The sequence below is a fragment of the Plecotus auritus genome, assembly GCF_963455305.1.
Source record: "Plecotus auritus genome assembly, chromosome: 2".
NCBI classification, from domain to species: Eukaryota; Metazoa; Chordata; class Mammalia; order Chiroptera; family Vespertilionidae; genus Plecotus; species Plecotus auritus.
In genome coordinates, this window is record NC_137771.1 from 121,717,514 (window position 1) to 121,737,305 (window position 19,792).

Here is a 19,792-nt window from a genome sequence, read left to right on the forward strand (position 1 = left end):
GGCACATCCCCGGTGGGGAGTGTGCAGGAGGCAGCTGATCGATGTTTCTCTCTCATCGATGTTTCTAACTCTCTATCCCTCTCCCTTCCTCCCTGTAAAAAATCAATAAAATATATTAAAAAAAAAATCTGACTCTATCACAAAGTTAAATCTATAGGGATGTGGGAGATTTGTGTTTACACTTCTTAATTATAATTTGAAGCAGAGGATGAGCTTATGGAGAATGAGAGGAGATGATCTCCCTTTTACACTAGGATTAAAGCATATTGAATATAAGGGAATTTAATATCCTTACTCACCTAATAGTGTCATAAGTACTTAATGAATTTATTTTGTGTGAAGAATATATGTTAAACTTATTCAATTTTGACTTCTAAGACAGTATTGAAGTTTTTTATTGTATTAGGTTGTATTTCACTCACTGGCTTAAAACATTTCTATCCCAGGGATTGTGCAGGGTTATCAGAACACAGCACACGATTGCCCCTCATTGTGTTCATAGGAAAGTAATTCCAGAGAAACATAGAATTCCATTACAGCAATCTTAATGAATAGTGAACTCCACAGTAGGTTCTTTTTTTTTTTTTTTTTTTTTTTTTTTTGTATTGCTCTGCTAGAATTTGCTTAACCATCCCACCTACAGTCAAACATTTAGATTGTTTTCAATTTCAAAAATAGTACTTCTAACCTGGCCGGTGTGGCTCAATGGTCAAGCATCAGCCTATGAACCAGGAGGTCACGATTCAATTCCTGGTCAGTGCACATGCCTGAATTGTAGACTCGATCCTTATTAGTTCCACTAAGATTTATTATATGCCTTCTAAATATGTTTATTTTTATTATGAACATCTTCAGCATATCTGATTCTCATTCCTGGCTAGTCAGTGCTCTTCGTTCTCTGTTTCTTTCCTTGCTGGAGACGGAGCAGTGAGCAGACTGTTAAAGAGAAGCCAGCTCTGGCGCATTTGGGGTTCTGAGTCATGCTGTCTCAGGGGAGAAGTGGTGGGGGACACACAGCCACCTCCATCCCCATGACTTGCCCCACCACTACATGGTGACATTCACAATTTAATTCAACATGCGCTTATTCAGTACATACAGTGGAGGCCAGCACTGTGCCAGAGGTTCTGGAGCGCACTAATGAAGAGCCCAGTACATCCTCTGCCACCAGATGCTTAGAACGGCGTGTCAATGGAGAGCAGTAGAAGAGCTGAGAGGTTGGATGAGTTTGCGAAGGGTGCCGTAACAAAGTACCACACACGGGGTGGATTAAGCCCAGAAATGCATTGTCTCCGGGTTCTGGAGGCTAGAAGTCCAAGATTAAGGTGTTGGCAGGGTTGGCTCCTTTTGAGGGCTGTGAGAGAGAATCTGTCCTGTGCCTCTCCCCTCGCTCCTGGTGATTTGCTGACAATGTTGGACATTCCTTGTTTTATAGAAACATCACTCCAATCCCTGCCTTCATCTTCTCATGGGTTGTTCACAATAAATGTGTTTGTTTTGAAATTTCTCTTTTACATAAGGAGATGAAAAAGATCCGATCCCACCCTCATGACCTCATTTTAAGTTGATTACCTCTTTAAAGATCCTTTCTCCAAATAAGGTTGCATTGTGAGGAACTGAGCGTTAGGACACTACCCTGTGTTTGGGGGAGGTGGTAATTCAATCCATACCAGGTGAAGAGAAATACAAGTTTGGGACACCTGACGGGGAGGGTGGGCGCAATGAGCATGGAAAGACACCATTGTTCACTGCTGTTGACTGTCCCCTTGTTGGTCTGCTCTCCTGGTGACCAAGAGCAGCTGGGACTGGTAGGATAATGAATGGCAGCTGCAGCACCCATCTAGGCAGGTCCACCTCTGCTGTAAAAAGTGCACCAGGAGTCAAAACTAACAGAACAGAATGGGCACTTTTTCAAGAAGTGTCATCAGAAAATCAAGCTCTTCTGTAAGAAAAGCTGGTGCTCACAGATTAAATCTAGGAAATCCTGTATTGTCTGTCATTTCTTCTACAATCACTTTTCTGTGGAAGAAGAGCATCGAGAAAGAGACGGGGTGCCTTTGCTGGAATATTACACGTGGCCTCTAGTTTGGGTCTAATTATAGTTCTTAACTTGAAAGATACTTTTAAAACTTATGAGTTGTTGTGATTAAATTAACTCTTAATCAGATGTTAACAGGCCATGATTTTCTTTAAAGCTACTTCCAGCTTTAAAGAAAATAATGTTTAACCCATTCTGCTATGTCATTTCTTTTCATATTAAATGCAGTTATCCTAGGTGTGTGGCCTGGAAAATATGTTAACAGAAAGCTTTAAAAACGTGGCTTTTTAAATTGACTCATCCTTGTGTTGTTATCTTATTATACTGAATTGATGCCTTTTAAAGATATGCATAATAGTTACTTAAACAATTGCATTAACTTTTAGTCAAAGATCATGTGTGAAATTGTCATATAGTCTTCCTCAAAAAAATTATGTTCCATTTTGAGAAATTGAGAAATTTTTCAGAATTTAGATAATATTATTCTCCTTTTCAAATGAAGAAAATCAGGTCCAGAGAAAGTTAGTGAACCATGTTGCCTTTCTTTGCTTGAATTTGGATTTTTCTTTTCATTATGAAGGAAAAGGTGGTGTAATATTTATAGAAAGAAGTTGGGGAAAATATCCTCGAGAGATTTTTATTAACAAGACAGATAAATTTGATATATTTCCTTTTTTACTAAAGAACTGATGGTGTGCAGATAAAAAAAAATGACTGCATGCAGGTTGCTAGTTATCTTGCAGATAAATGCGTACTAAACACTGTAAACTCCACGGCCGCTGGTTGCCGCTGCGGGTGCCCGCGGAGGCGCCTGGCTAGGCGGAGGAGCCTGTGCAGGGCTGCGGTCTCTGCGGGGTCTGGTGCCCGTGAAGGACTACACTCCATTCATCCGAGGACCTGCAGACTCTCTGTGGTCTCTGTCAAGTGGCAGAGCAGGTTGGAAATAAAGGTTTCCTTGGTGCTTTGTGCTTCTGCTCACCAATAATGTGCTCACAGGTTGTTGCTCCAGCAAGAACCTTGTAGCGGCCAGGAGGCAGGGACAGTGTTTGAGTTCCTGAACCCAGAGAAGTGCTTGGATCTGCGTGAGCATTGTCGAATGATTTGTTGAATGTCATAGCAATGAAGGAAGAAACTCCACACAGTGCCCTTAAGTAAAGAAGAACACAGTTCGGAGGGCAAGGTAACCAAACCCGCTGTGAGGCAGGTGCATCGCTATCCGCAGCATCCCTGCCGCTAGGTGACCAGTCGGGGTCTGCTTCTGCTGCCAGGACAGCCCCAAGGAAGACGCTTTGCCAGACAAAAAGATTCAATTAAATAGAAATTATTAGTTAATGATGCATTTCCTTTAGTAACAGTTGAGCAAAAATTTAATATTCTTGAATAAATGTGTGTTGTCAAAATAGACATTTAGAGATCAGGCAGAATATACATAAACAAAAATTTTTTTTTCAGCCCTAGCTGGTTTGGCTCAGTGGATAGAGCATTGGCCTGCGGACCAAAGGGTCCCAGGTTCCATTCCGTTCAAGGGCACATGCCTGGGGTTGCGGGCTTGATCCCCGGTGGGAGGCATGCAAGAGGCAGCCAATCAATGATTCTCATCATTGATGTTTCTCTCTCTCTCTCTCCCTCTCCCTTCCTCTCTGAAATCATTAAAAATATATTTAAAAAAATTTTTTTTCAATCCTCACCCAAGGATATGTTTTTGGTGATTTTTTAAACTTTATTTTTATTTTATTTATTTATTTATTTATTTATTTATTTATTTATTTATTTATGTATTTATTTATTTATTGCAGAAAACTACTTTCTTAATTTTATTTGAAAAGTACACAAGGTCACAAAGCTAGAGCAAGTTCTTTTTAAAGTAAATTTGTTCTTACAAAGTTCAAAATCTGTACCATTAAATATTTAAGCCAGACACTTTAAATACAAAAATCATCTTTGAAACTGACACTATCAATTCTCTACTTGCATATGTGAAGTGTCAAAATATTTTTCTCTCACTAGTACAAGTTTATTCATTACAAATGTTCACAGTTAGGGATGAGAATAAGTGAATCAGTGAATTGTGGTTCTCTTGACACTTGCATCATTAAATAGGTTAGTAGAAAATGCATAGTTCTTCCTTGATTGGAGCCAATCCCAACAGATACTTTCCACAGTCAAATTACAAAACAGGGTACTTTTTTTTTTTTACTTGATTTTTAGAGAGAGGGAGGGAGAGAGAGAGAGAGAGAGAGAGAGAGAGAGAGAGAGAGAGAAACATCAATGTGAGAAACTGATCAGTTGCCTCCCACATGTGACTTGACTGGGGATCAAACCCACAACCTTTTGGTGTATTGGAGTACACTCCAACCAACTGAGCTACTCAGCCAGGGCCAAAATACTTCTTAATATATTCTTTTTATTTCAGGAGACAACGTGTTTACTGGAGAGTGAATGTGCCTTGTTGACCTATTCCACTTGATGGAGATCATCAAGCCTGTGCTCTGTGGTTGCAGTGAGAGCATAGCACAGCTCCACCCCTCCTCAAAGTGTGAGGGAGGGGAGAGCCAACCGCCTTGTTGGTAATAAGGGCATCACAGTGCCCAGGCACAAGAGCACTGATTCACTCTGCAGATGCCTGAGGGCGTGGCTGGCAACTGGAGCCTGTTGTTGAAGGCTGTGGTCTTTTTGAGAGTGCAGGACAGGATGAAAGGGAAAATGTTCTGGGAGGATTAACATCTGCAGAGGGACAGGTGGGAGAAACCATCATCAGCTCCTGAATGGATGGAGTTCAGAGAGACCTTTCCCTGTTTGTTCATTACATTCCAACAGGAAGATTAAACATACACAGATGGCCATTGTAGGCCTTCAGTTGACCTGTTTTCTGACCTATTTTGGTAAATTTAAAGTTCCAACTTTCACTACAAGGATGACTCCAAAATCTAGCCAAGCATCAGATCACCTGAGGGACCATTTACAAAATATAGATTGTCAGCCCCAGAAATTCTAATTCAGGAAGTCTGGGGAGGAGTCCAAGAGGGTGACACCTTAAATCTCCCCTGGTGGTTTTATGCTCCTCTGCCATGGACAGGGCTCAGCCTTTTGCAGGAGACATTCAGTGACTTGATTTGAAATGCTCAGTAACGGGGTTTCTGAGGGGAGCTGGTGGCACTCTTTCTTTTCCCAAGAAAATTGCACATGCAATCTCTTGCATGCTCATGTACATATACAAATGAAAGCCAGCTGCATTTAGTGCCAGGTGGCCTTGAGAGGAATGTGGTGAAGCACTACAGCTGAGAGTACTGGAGATGATAGATCATCCCATGGACTTCCTCCGCTGCTCTCAGCGTTCTTGGCCTCTGAACCCTTCACATGCAAAAGCTTTTGTGTCTATCAGTATTTACTAGAAATTAAAACAAATATTAAAAATATTTCATAATTCTAAAATAAAATTATATATGAAAAGGAATAACATTTTTAATGAAAAATGGGTGTATATTTCAAACTAAAAAATTAATGAGAATGACATTGTTTTACAGTTTTGAAAACTTCAATGTCTGAGTTAAAAAGGCATTCATTTTGTTGCAGTATCACACATTATCCTCTGGAAAACTGCATAGTACACTCGTGAGAAAATGAGTGAAAACGCAAATAATTTCTTAGTATTATGAAAATGGGTTTGACCTTGTAGGCATCCCAACAGAGTCTTGGGGTCCCCCTAGGGATATTATCTCTTAAGGCCACCAGTGGGCCACCCACCATTCTCCAACATACATATGCACCCACATGTGTTCCTGGGTGCTTGTGCACAAGCACTAGTTTTCAGGGATGTAGTTACTGCCTTGGCTCAAAAAAAAAAAAAAAAAAATCTGAGGAGATCATTACAGTGTTTCATTCTAAAAAGTACTCCTCTTGAAGCAGACTTTAAACGAATGTAGAGAAGGCAGCTAAGTGTTTGTTGAATGAGCAAATGTTAAATGTTTATGTGTTATGTACCTTAATCAGCTAATAAGATTAGACATATTTGCAGCCAACCATTTAGAATATGTGATTATATTCAAATAAATTAATATTTGGAAACTAATGTTCCAATTAAGGACAGCACTAGATTGTGGTTAGGATCATGAGCTCTGACTCAGTTAGATTAGTCTGAATTCCAGCCCCAAAATTTACAGGGATCATGGACAAGTGACTTCACCCCTCAAAGCCTCCACTTCCTCCATTGGGGGGGAAAAAAAGCTTCACAATTTCTTATATTCATTCCCAAAATTCAGACACCTGTGAGAATGGAAATTTTATTTATAACTCATTGAACAGGTAAGCCTGACCTGATTAATTTGGTAATGAAAGCTGACCTCTGACCTGAAGGGACGTGAAGCTCTTTTTATTTGTTTTATCTGATATGACTGTTTGTGTGTTTTGCTGCAGAGATTTAAAATGTTTGCTTGGTCTATGTATTGTGAATGTTTCATAGTAAATCATATGTGTACTGAATTTCATAACACACATGCCCAGGGTTTGTGTGAGAGACTGAGGGTGGTATTATCCTTTCAGGGTTAGCTGGGCTCATGTATACAGGTGCTGTCTAGAACACTGCCTCACACATACAACCATATTAGCTTTTGTTAAAGAAATAGGGTCTATTTCCAAATAAGCATAGAAACCACTGAATAGAAAAGAAATTACTTCATATTTTATGAACGTTTCACATTACTGAAAGATGGATTTTTTCTTTTCCCTCTTGATTTGCGCAGTGGGGGAAAGTGGCCAGCTGCTCTTTTCCTTCCATGTGCTGGGGAAAATAGTAACATTGGTGGAGGTGCATCTTTCTTGTTACTAGGCAGGTTTGGAAATTAAAGGCACTTACAGTTAGTCATTCTGTCCATTTTTTCTGAGCACCTACTCTGTGCCTGGCACTGCTGGATACTAGGGATACATTAACAGACAAGCCCAAGTCTTTAAGTCAGTCACAGTCCAGTGGGAGAGAAATAGGTGGACCAGGTGTTGTGTGAAATATTCAGCTTTAACAAAATCAACCCAGTGATGCCCTGTAATTAGGGTTGCGAGATAAATTAATTTCAGCTTTAGGTAAACAATGAATAACTCTAGAATTATGTTCCAAATATTGTATGGGGCATACACTAAATGCGATATGTGTCTCATGCAGTATTTGGGACATACTTAGAACTAAAAAAAATAAAAGTGTTGTTTATCTGAAATTGACATTTAGCTGGGTGTTCCATATTTTCATTTGCTAAATTGGGCAACCTTAAATATAATCCTGGGCTATTTTCAGCCATAGCAGCAAGCTCTGAGGAGGAAATGTATATTTCACTCATATTGGGTAATTGAGTTTTTAAAAAAGACTGTTTACAGAGGTATGGGTAGGTTAAGGGAAACCAGGCATGACGAAGGGCCCCAGGCCAGAAGCAGTTACACCCTCTGGGCTCTGTGGCCATGGTGCAAGAAGGAGAGAAAAGGAGAGGGCCGCTGGCAGGAGCTGTGGCCTTCCCAGAGAGAGATGTGTTCCACCAGCAGAGACCTATCCTGAAGGAAACTGGCAAAAACAAAACTGGACTCTGCTCCCTTCCAACTATACCCTGCTCCTGCCCTGCAGTCTCCAGGGGCTGCGCCTCCCCATCTAGACGTAAGAGGTAAGGGGCTGCCTGGCCACACTCCATCCAGGAGGCTGGTGACAGGCCCCCAGGGGGTGGGGTGTGGCCTGTGGAGGTGAGTGAGAAATAGCCAGCACAGTTCTGATGTGTACATGTCAAGATGGCCTTGCAGCAGAACACGTCCTCTGTCACAGCAGTAAAAGGCCAGGTGGAGGGAAGGGGAAGAGGGAGAGAAGGCAGGCACGAAAAGGAAGAAAAGCTCGACAGTCTGAAATTTAAAGGTTAAGGGAAAAGTAAATCAGCACTACCAGTGATTTTAGTCTAAAGTGATTTCACTTCTACCGGACAGAATTTTTTTCCTCTAGAAGAACCACCACAATTTCTTGTATCAACTTAATGGACAGAACCAGGGCATATGGGCCCTCATCTGTGCCTGTACTAGCACGGCCCTGGAAGTGAGCACCTCCTCAGAGTTTGCACCCTTGGTGCCCAGCCCAGACCAGCCAACACTGAGAGTAGTGGACCTTTCTCCTCCATCCAGTGGGAGGCTCAGTCCTGAGAGTCCAGACCTAGGGCCTGCTCTGCCTCCGCACAATCCTGCCATTCATGCAGGGCCTTTGGTGCTTGAACAGATGCCCTGACCGAAAGCTTGCATTTTGCCAATGAAAATGGTATCTAATATGGTGATACTAAAATATGCCAGTTGATGAAGGGAGAGATAAGAAGGACATTTGAGCCACCGGCTCACTGCTGGAGGATGAACTCCTTCATCAGGACTCTTCAAATAAATGCCAAGTAACCACGTGGAGAGGACTTTTAAGTGGATTGGGCACTTCAGATGGTCACTAGTTGGATGCCAGGATGTAGGTGAAAATCAGTGAACACATTCTGGCCTGGCACCTTTGTCCTGGAGTAGTTGAAGACTGTCTGGCCCTGGGAGTCAGTCTCTGTGTCTTGATGAGCACCCCGGGCTGACTCCCTCTTTCTCCTGTCACATTGCAGTTTCCCAGGCAAGGCTTGCAGCAGACACAGCAGCAGCAGCAGACGGCTGCCCTGGTGCGGCAGCTCCAGAAGCAGCTCTCCAGTAAGTACCCCTCTGGCCGGGACAGATGATTCCTGGGACACTGAAAACAGGCACACAAGCAAAACACAAGGGCTGGCTCCTCAAAAACTGCAGTCTTCCTTGATACCATTTCATCTTTGTTTAGTCTACGGTGTTAAGGTGGTTTCTTTTTTATTTGTTTTGGTTTGAATGCTACTTTCCTAGAAAAACCCCAATCTTTTTTGTTTGTTTGTTTTAGTTCAGTGAAGATGTTTTTCTGTTGCTTTCAGCTGAACCTGGAAATATTTCTTTTCATTTGGGGACCCCTGTGGAGCTGCAGGTGCCCTTTTTATAAAGCTGGAAGGTTTAGAGAGCAACTCAGTGGATGCCCTCAAGTGTACTGATGGAGGAAGTTAGGTGACCTCCCCAAGGTCATAGACAGAGGGAGGCCATCATTAGACCTATCTCCTGGTCACAGGGAGGTGGCTGTTTTCACCACTGCACCATCCTACCCTTCCTGACAACAACTCAGACACATCAGACCTGTACCACCACAGGCAGCGAGGCACGGCAGTTCTTCCTGGTGGTCCCACCTGCTGTGTGGGCTGATGTTTTTAATGGTGCTGCCTCTAGAGTGCATACCACTCAACCACTCAGCTCCTTCGTGTGGACGCCAGCAGGGAGCTCCCATGACTCTATCACCCTGTGTTGGCGGCAAGCGCAGGAAATTTATTAGCAACGGGAGCCAGCCCTCTGGTGCAGAGTATTGGCCTGAAAGTCAGGGGACCTAAATCTGGTGCCAATTCTACCACCGTTATCTGGATCATGTGGTTTCTCATCCATGGAGTGAGGAGAGGAGCAGGTTCTCCTGGTCCTTCCCGGGTTACGTGCTTCTGGGGTGCAGAGTTGAGCAGCCTGTCCTGAGTAGCCCTGCAACGGGTGGGGTGCTGTGAGGAAGCGGCCAGTTTCCCACTGAGGGCAGGCAGCTTGGTTTCATCTGGCTTTTCGGCCTGGCTGCTGATCCCTGCAGGGGAGATACCCCTCCTGTACCTGGTGTCTTTCCCGGGACATAACCAAGACCTTTTTTTCCCCTTTAAAAATATTTTCCTTTTATAGCCTCATTTAATTTCAGTTGAATTGTGTAAGTCAATCCTCTTTTCCAGCTGCTATTAATAGGTGGGGTCTACGCAACAAACATGTGGTTAAAATATCATTGCTCTGTTAATTCTGGAGGTCATATTTTTACATGGCTAAATAAACAACATCATTTTAAGGACAAGACCAATGTGTTTGTTTTACATTTTTTCCCAATGTTTAGAAATATGTACCAGTGATTTTCATATAGTAGTACCTATTTAGGGAGCACATCTCCTCTTATTTCCAGTTTCCCAGAGCTCATGAAATGCAGCTTTAAAAAAAAATTATCTTATTTTTTCCATCACCATTTCTCCCGTCTATGCCCTCGCCCCCCGACCAGCCATCCTTTATGGAGCACTTTCTCGGACCCAGGCACACTGTGACTTCACATGTATCCATTCACTTAATTCCTAAACCACCCCATGAGGTTAGATACTGTCACTGTTCCAGTTATAGATGAGAAAACAGCTAAGGGATAAGGTCATGACTCCTCTGCCCAACGTTCTTCAGCTGACAGTAAGGGACAAGCTGGGGCAGAGCTCAGACGGCCCTTCCCGGAGCTGCCGCATCACCACACAGGCCTACCCTGTTTCCTTGCGCTGAGCTTTACTGAGCTTCACAGGTTGACAAACTGAAGGCAAGAGCCTCCACCAAAAAAAGGTTATGACTCGCTTTATTGCTTGGTCTGAACCGAGCCTGCAGTGCTCCGAAGGCGGGTGCACACTCTGCCACCTCCTTGGTTGAATAATGACAACTAAGCTGAGCTGCCACTGCACCCTCCAGAGGGTTCCTTTTCTATCACGCCTGGAGAACAGGCCTCTGTATTGAACAGTCCCACAAGAGTTGTGCGAGCAGTGGCTGTTTTCATCCTGTTTCTTTCTTTGTACCTACTATTTTTCAAGCTACTTTTCTCATCTCCTAATGTGCATGTTAAAGCAGAACTATTGGTGTGTTTTTATAAAAATTGTGAGCACTTTCAATGTTTTGTGATACTTAGAGTCCTTTCGTAAGTCAGTATTGAGTTGTTTCTCCGTTCAGAGATAGAGACCAATACCCTCGTCTGAGCCTTGTGCCTGCAGGTGTGGGACTCAGGTGAGCTGGGCCCGCTGAGGAATGAATTTAACTGCAGTGTTTACACTCTGCCACTGGGGGAGCTCCAGGCCAGCGCTGTGCTCCTGGCCAGTCACGCTGCTATTGAGAAGGGACAAGGGAGTGGCATCTATCTGTGGCATAATTTTGCATCTACAATTTTATTTGTATTTCTTTTTCTCCTTAGGTAACCAGCCACAGCAAGGAGTGACTCCCTATGGACACCCTTCACACTTCTGAGTCTGGAAGAGGACAAGACATGAAGTTTTATGTTTGCACTGAAAAACAGAAATCAAATTTAATGCATTAGTCATCTTTAGAAATGTCCCTTTGTTATTTCAATTCTTTGAAGTTTTTTTATGTTTTATGCTACACTTGTTTAAACAAAAAGCAAAGGAGGAGGCGTGGTTTTGTTTTGTTGCTTTCAGCTTTAAAATAGGTTTAAAAATGTGGATCATGCAAGCCTACTCCAGAGAGAGTTTGGTAGCAGACTTTTTGATATTGGTGCTTTTTTTGAATCTCATAGAAAGAATGAATTATGGTAAATATAATATATTTATATATTCATTAATGAAGTTTTTTTCTTTTCAAACTGTGCTGGACCAAACTACTGATTTGAAAGTCATGTCAGTTCTTGACAGAAAAGTGACCCTTTTATTCTGCATTCACCTTTGATGGTGAAATGGACATTTATTCGCATCACTTTAATTTGAAATATTTGTAACTTCATAAGCACTTTATAAACTTTGTTCTTATTTATATAGGGTTTTTCTTTGCTTTTGTTGTGGTCAAAAGGTGCTGAAACAGATTGTTGCTTAGTACTTAAACTTCTTAGACCAAGAACTTAACCCAGGGCTTCTATGAGCGATGCCCTAAGAAGGTGGAAGCCTGCTGGAAGTAGTTGTACTCAAATTTGTTTTCAGTAGCAAGGCCGTTGACCAGAGTCTCTGTGAAGGTAAAACATGGAAATACTAAAGGCCCCAACAAACCATGGTGGAATTGTCCCATTATTTATTGCCAGTTTTGGCAAAAATGACTGTGTCCAGTTTTGGTTCTTCTGAATCTTATGCCAACTGGAGAAAAAGAATCTCACAGCTGGCATGAGATTCCACAGTGCTCAAACTTGACATGGTTTCCAGAGAATTTGGCCCCTAGTCCAGAAAGCTCTGGTTTTCATAAAAGATGTATTTGCTGTTTATTTTGTATGGTAAGTATTTGCTATTTTGAATTTAATTATTAATGTTGATTTTCAAATCGGTTGTGTATTGCATATACTGTATTTATAAATTGGTGCAAAAAGCACAAGTAAAGTAAATTATACATCAAATTTATTATAAAGAAATAGTAACTATTTTAACTTTGTTCAAGTATGTGGTAATTTGCTCCTATTAGAGTAAAAAAATACAGTAACTTATCAGTTTGTGTAATTTAAAAGTATTCCATATAATATTTTTTTAGATTTAGATGCATAAAATTTTGAATGTGAAAATTGCAGGGCATTTAAAAACATATGAGGGATATTTTCCCATGTTCTGCGTTAATTCATTTCCTTTTGCCATATGATTTCACATGTTATGTAGTTGCACATACTGTGAATAGATTTGTCTATAATGAGCAAACCATGTAGAACTACTTTCTTTTGAATGTAACTAGTACAACTTTAGTAGATCACTTCCTTTGCAAAGCATTATATAAATAATTTATATCTTCCTAGGTGAGTTACTCATTGCAAAGTTTGACTCATGCAAATGACCTCAAATGTATGTCCGCTTACTTTGCTGTGGCAGCATCCCTGTGAACTGCTTTGTACACTGTGAAACCAGTTTACTCCAGCCTGCTCATTTCATGTTTACTTTGGGCTGGAAAAGACTTTGCCAAAACATGAAGGACCATTCTTTTCACTAGATTAACATATTCAACCTGCTTTCAGAGGATGCATCTTTACATTTCAGCTGGTTTTATATATCAGGCTGCTTTCCCCCCCCCCCCCCCCCCCAAGAATCATCTTTAGAGTCCATGATTTATTTTTCTTCAAGTAGCATATCTGTATAATGACTGCCTTGGCTAGACAACTGAACAATGAATGCTGTGCCCAGAGAGAGTCATTTTCCACCCCGATTGTCATTTTCTTTCCTTTTGAGAATTATTGGCATTTAAAATCTCAGTTTTCTGTTGGAACCATATATTTTTGTAGCTCAGTATTGCAAACAGCAGTAATACTGTTTCAAGAATGAGTGTTATAACTGCATAGCATTTGTATGCACTTTATATTTTGCAGAACTTACTGAAATTAATTTATTAATCATTTGCACTTGAAGGCTGTGGGTGTACGTTTTTGTTGTGTGTCCTTTTTAAGTGGGGAAGCTAAGTCATGGTAAGGCTTCCAAGATTCTATGGAAAGTTGAGGAAAAAACTAAAACTGGTTTCTCCCTATGCATAATAAAATGGCAACTGGAAACTTTAGTCTCATCATAGTAACTCCCACTTAACCCTCTATCCTGAGAGGTTTCTTTTTTTAGCAAATGCATTAATTTGCATTAAATGATCACAAGGGAAAGTCCTGTTCTTTGACAGAGGCTAGTAATTTGTTTCATGAAATAGAAGAAATTATCTTAGGAAAAATGGGAACCCCCACCCTGTTAAATATAAGACCTTGAAATAGAATGGAGTTAGACATAAGAAGCCCTTAGACATGCCATTTCCACTGTAGGCTTGTTCCTAGTAGAGATGCATTTGTCATGTTACTTACTCCTCTTGGCCCAGAAGTAGAAGATCACTGTAAGAATGAATATCCTATGAGTTATTTCAGCCATGGGATCCCAACCTCAGAGGTAGCAGCAATCAGTCACCTCTTAGGTGGGGCCAGCTGAAAGAGGGTGTGATGAAAACACAATGAAGTGAGCTCCTCCATATATCTCAGATGATTGGTGGGGGCTGACATAGCTCTCGGTTTGGGTACTGAGATATCTGAGCAAGACCTATGGCATTTTCTTTTTTATCTTATTAAGGCTCCTATAATTCTTCTTAAATAATAGGCAAATATTTGAATAAATGCTGGAGAAATTACATTGGAAAATCCCAGCCTCTATAATTAGAAAAGATGAATCATAATGTTCCCCCAAATTAATTCGGTTGAATTAAGCATGTAATATAAATAAATTCAGTAAATTACAAAAGGCACATTTTGGGTACAGTTGAAGAAATTTTAAGTACAGTGAAACTTCATTATATGATTAGATCTAGAGCTTTCCTAAACACTTACCTGTTGCATAAAGGATTCCTATTTAATGAAAATAAATGCTCATAAAGCAATGGTTCCTTCTCAGAAACTTTTCCTTGTGACAGGTCCAAACCAGGGTATCTGAGCTGGATTTCGAAGCTATAAAGAAGTTTCATTGTATTTTTAAAACATTTTTAGTGGATTTATTTAGACAAGGATGTAATCAACTCCCTTTTCACGTTTTTTATGTACAGATATTGAGTTGCTTTTTACATGTTGGAAAACAACATGCATTTCTTTTTAAATTCAGTCATTAAAACATCCTTGTATTCCCCATCTATGAAAAACTTCAGTGTGCACAAGACAGTAAATCATCATCAAAACAGTTATGTGCTTATTTTCTGTAGGCTTTAGTAAAATATTTATAAACCAACCACAAAATATTTATACATCAAAATGGCAAATTTACATCAAGATTAAAAATTTAATCTTTTCCATTGTCTGTTGTCAGTGCCATGCCTGTAACATTGACAGAAGGTGGACACTAGGGAACTGATAATTTTTTTTAAAAAGACAATTTAATGAAGAATTCAGGTACATTAACCATTTGTTGTTTTATAGTGGATAGTTTTCTCTTAATGTTCATTGTTATTTGTTGGCAAAATAAAAGTGCCTTAAGTTAAAAATTTGTTTTGAGATCCATTAAAGAAATCAGTATCAGTTCATAATGCATATATTTACACGTCTTTTTTTGCATGTCCATGATAAATTTAACATTGTAAATGTATTTAAATTCATTTACATGCCTATGGCTGCCTTTGATTAAACTTCTTCCAAAAAAGTAAACTGTCCAGATGTTGACTATTCAAGAAATGTTATTTTATGTCAGATCACTTGCACATAAGTTGTTGCAAAATCACTACCAAGTGCGTTCTTTGCTGTGCACTTATATATCCCGGAATCTGAGCTTTGAGGGTTCTGAATGAATAGGGTGCCTTGTGGGTGGAAAAGCTCAGTCCCATGTGTCCTCCCTTTATTTTCCATTGATAGCAGGGAGTGGTCAGGCATCTCCCAGGTGATTTCTGGCTTGGGGACTCCCAGGGCCACACAGTGGAGCTGAACGGCTGCCCCTGTCCTTGCGAGGATGCTCCTGGGTGGGCGATTTGTAATTCGGGGAGGGTAGGCTACAACCAATACTGGAACAGTAACCAGTGCATGGCCAACACTGTTTTGAGCCTTACAGATATAGTTTCCTCTGTCATAAGTTGTTGCTTCTTTGATGACTAAAGTGCCATTTTCATGCAATATGTATTTTCCACTAATTTGAGGCCTGTCTATTATATGACCACTTGGTACAGTCCACTTGATATCTGGCTTAGGGCTTCCATCTGACACACAGTGCAATGAGAGAGGGTCCCCTCTGATGCCATAAACTGTTCTCAATGCATTGGTAAGAATAACTGGCTTCTGGCCAATTTCTAATACAATTAATTTCTCAATATAGCCAACTTTGTTCCTTGCCCCACACCGGTATTTTCCTGCGTCATCCCGAGTTGTTTTATAAATCACAAAAGAACCGTTGCTTGCTATCTGGTACTGAGGATTTTGTGGTCCCCTGGAAAATCGTGTGCCATTTGGTAAAATCCAGATTATTTCAGGTAGTGGGTTTCCATCAACAGAGCAGTTCAATGCTGTGGGTTTTCCAACCTGGGCAAATATTTTTTCATTAAATGGATTTCTGAATGTTGGTCTTCTCAGCATTTCCAGTACTTCCAGCTGTACTACCAGCACACTCTCTCCTCCTTCATTCTGAGCCACGCAGGTAAACTCGGCTGAATCTGAATGCCTCACATTCCTAATCTCCAAGGTTCCGTTTTTATGGACTGTGATTCTACTTCCATAGTATGGGGCAGTAAGGAAGATGTTGTCTGGCATGATCCACATGACTTGGGGAGATGGTGTCCCTTCAGCTCTGCAATCAAAGTGCTTTTTGGAATGCCTCACGGCGGTGGCTTTGATGACAGTTTTGTTGGTATACAGACCATTGATTAGTGGGGGCCTAGAGACAACTTCCAGCTTATACATTTTGGTGTCATCCCCACTGGGATTCTGGGCCACACACACATACTCTCCAGCATCGAGCAGTTTGACGTTGTTGATGGACAAAGACCCGTTGGCATGAAATGTGTACCTATTTTTTGAGAATGAAATCATATCACTGGAAGGCAGCAGCCAAAATACTTTTGGTTTGGGTTCCCCAACAACCTCACAGTCAAAGGTAGCTGTGTCTCCAGCCCTGACCCTCGGTTTGACCTTGAAACCCTGCTTGATCCGTGGGGCAGCAGTTATGACCGTTAGGTGGACCTTCATTTCATCCTTCCCTACAATGTTCTGAGCGTAGCAAGTATAATCCCCTTCCTCTGCTACCCCAACCCTGTTGAAGTACAAGGTTCCATTGTTAAAAAGAGTATACCTCCTGGTATGCCGCCTGCTGTCATCAGCTTGCGTTGCATTATTTATCACCATTCCATCGGGCAAACTCCAGGATATCTGGGGCACTGGTGAGCCAGAAGCCTTGCAATCAATTTGGAAGTCTTTCCCATGAAACACTTGCATTTTAAAATGTTGCTTGTGATCAATTTTGGCAGGTCTCAGCTTTAGGCTAACATGCATCAGTATCAAATCATCCCCTATTTTGTTTCTTGCCACACACAAGTAGTCACCACCATCTTTTTCTGTTATTGATCCAATAAACAGGGACCCATTTGGGTAGACGTGAATTCGACTGCCCATTCTAAGGAGAGAAGAATGATTTAAGTGTGAAGCTATTAGCAAGGGACAGGGAATAGAGGAGTTGTCCTATTGGCATTTAACTTTATGGATATTTTTTTAAATTGTTGCAATAGAATTAAAATCAGGACTAGCTTATTCACTGTCTTCTAAGCCAGTTACTAAAAGATAAAAATTATCTAACTGAATAGGTACAATTTAGTGCAAACAAGTAGTACTTATCAGATGGACTTCAAATGAATTTCCTTTACATGATGAATTTTTTAAAAATTACAACAGTGTGAAGAATGCTATCAATAGTGGAGTCCCAGACACATCCTTTTTGACCATTTTACATATCAAATTATCTATATATATATAAAAGGCTAATATGCTAAGTGTCCCTCTGCCCATCCGACTGGTTGCTATGACATGCACTGACCACCAGAGGACAGATGCTCACGCAGGAGCTGCTGTGATGTACACTGGCCATTTACAGAGAAATGGCAGCATGGACCTGGCCCTGACAAAGCAACATTCTGCTTCCCCCAAGTGGGACACAGGCCCTGCCACCACCCCAGAGCGACAGCCCACCAAATTGCAGCCAACGCTGCCGAGACCCTATGGCCATCCCGGAAACGGTGGGTATGTGTGTCAGGTAATGACATCACATAGCAACGCCCACTTCCTCTCCCTAGCGACTAGCCTCCTTGCAGTTTCTTCAGCCCAGGAACACCACTTGCTTTATAGCCAGGTAGAAACATTTTACGCTTTAACCAAATATCTGTGAAGCGTTTTCCCATGCCTCATCTCATTTGATCCTCACAGAAGTCCTGGAATAGGTAGCTAGAAGACTCGGTGGAATCCTATTTTCTATTAGCTGGAAAACGGAGATTTAGAAAGTTTAGAAACAACTCAACTGAAAAGAACTAAGAAATGGTGGACCTTGAAAATGACTTCAGGTTTTCTCACTGTGCAGAATATAGTCAAACACTGCTGCAGTTAAATATTTCACCCTTTGTTCTCCCTGTGTGGTCTACAATAATAATCTGCTTCGTGTTGATATTTACTGCTGTGTTGCTGACAATTACCTGAAAGAGAACTGGGGGTGCTTCACTGGGCTGGAAAAAGTTTAGCTACCTCAGAAAGCAGGTCTAATTAAGCAAGTTTATTATATATATATATATATATATATATATATATATATGGCTAAGTTGACTCGCACATGCACAATACATATAAAGCTCTCGCTGATGCCAATTGCACGCGTGTGTTTCAATCTGTGATTGTCGATCATGAATTAGGTTGACACTTCTATTATAAAGAAAGGATGCATAGCGATATTAAAATATTTCTTCTAATTAATTTCCTTTCAATGTGCACGAGTTTGTGCACCAGGCCACTAGTTATTCTATAAGATGTCAGTAAAAAAACTTTCATTCTTATTAGAAAAGATGTCAGGTTATACTTTTTAGGGAGATATTAGTTACAAAACATTTAGAGTTACTTGGTTAAATAAGTTCTACTTTGTTATAAAGAGAGAAAATGCCAGTGTAAGATATATTAGAAGCTTGCTGTAGTGTCTGCCCTTTGGGTGGCCATAAAGCGACAGGTCCTTGCATTAGGTTGGACTCTATATAGAGCACCTTTTTTCTCTCTGAAGCAACTACACAGCCTGTCATTACCACTATGAACCCCCAGATGGCAGATCTTTCCTGTTAAAATGAAATCTAGTTTTTCAGAAAGGCCGGTGGATATTGAGTTGGTACTAAAAACATGATTAACACCCATAGGTGGAAATCTTGGTGTTTTGGGTGTTTTTTTTTTCTGCCAATTTTTTGGCAACATTAGCTAAACAGGCAGGTGAAACTGAAGAGAAAAGTATGGACAATCTCTCATAGCGTAACTGCTAACTAAGTTAAACAGCCTCAAGCCATTTTGTATTTTCCAGCAAATGTATCTTAAGTATGGAGAGTATTATAGTAGAACATTACAAACCAAGCCGACATTTTTTGCAATTTTTTTTCAAGTGTGGAAGAAACTTTTCTGGTATGTAAACCAAGGTAGAAATCATAATGGGTACACTTAATAAAGGAAATGGAACTTTCCAGGAACTCTACATTTACTAGTACTTTAAAATATTTAAGAAGTTCCCCCACTATTCAGCTTAAAAGTTGATATTTAGAGAGAATTCGTAACTTACTTTGGTCCCAGAGCTGGTTCTCAAACCATGTTTTGTACACTATGCTACATTGCCACCTGCTATCATTCTTGCCTAATCCTTTCTAAAAGCACTGATTCTCAAACTTGGATGCACATTAAAATTAGTGTGTAGTATGAAATAATGCTGATGCCTGGGTCCCTGGAGTTTCTGATTTAAATGGTGTGGAATGTGGCCTTGGCATTTGGAGTCTTAGTTTCCAAAATATTCTGATGTGCAGCAAAGTCCCAGAGCCACTGCTCTAAACTTAGTTATTAATGTATTTCCTTCATCACCTGCAGCAGACCAATTTAAGATGTATCCCCGTGTGCCTTGGAATTTATTTAAATATTTTAATTTCACAAAAGAGAACTGGCATTCAATATTAGTGCAACACTTATAACTACTTGAAAGCAAAAAAGAAAGAAACATGCTGAGTTACATTAGATGCAAAGACAGATAAAGCATTGGAAATATATGATGGCTATACATATAGTAAGCAAATATATCACTTCTGAAATTTACATTTCATAGCTCAGTATTTTTTCATTTTAAATCTAATTTTAATTAACATTTGACTTATTATTTGCAAAACTTGAAAGTTAACATTTACTTTTGAATTAAAGATGACAAATTAAATTCATTAGTAGCATTCAATACTAACTTATACTGTGCCACTAGAAAAATCTATTCAACT

The 19,792-nt window shown here is 40.4% G+C and overlaps 2 protein-coding genes across 2 annotated transcripts in view; one reads left to right on the forward strand and one right to left on the reverse strand.

Moving 5' to 3' along the window:
- Positions 1-14,962, forward strand: part of MED12L (mediator complex subunit 12L) — a 411,338-nt gene extending 396,376 nt beyond the window's left edge. Inside the window, exons 43-44 of the mRNA XM_080653836.1 lie at positions 8,641-8,722; positions 11,094-14,962. Coding sequence (XP_080509962.1) covers positions 8,641-8,722; positions 11,094-11,146 — 135 coding nt within the window. The 3' untranslated portion in view covers positions 11,147-14,962. The remainder of the gene's footprint in view (positions 1-8,640; positions 8,723-11,093) is intronic.
- Positions 14,963-15,011: 49 nt separating this feature from the next.
- IGSF10 (immunoglobulin superfamily member 10) overlaps positions 15,012-19,792 on the reverse strand; it is a gene marked incomplete at its 3' end in the record, with an annotated part of 34,106 nt that continues 29,325 nt past the window's right edge. Inside the window, exon 6 of the mRNA XM_080653733.1 lies at positions 15,012-16,920. Within this exon, the coding sequence (XP_080509859.1) occupies positions 15,012-16,920 (1,909 nt within the window). The remainder of the gene's footprint in view (positions 16,921-19,792) is intronic.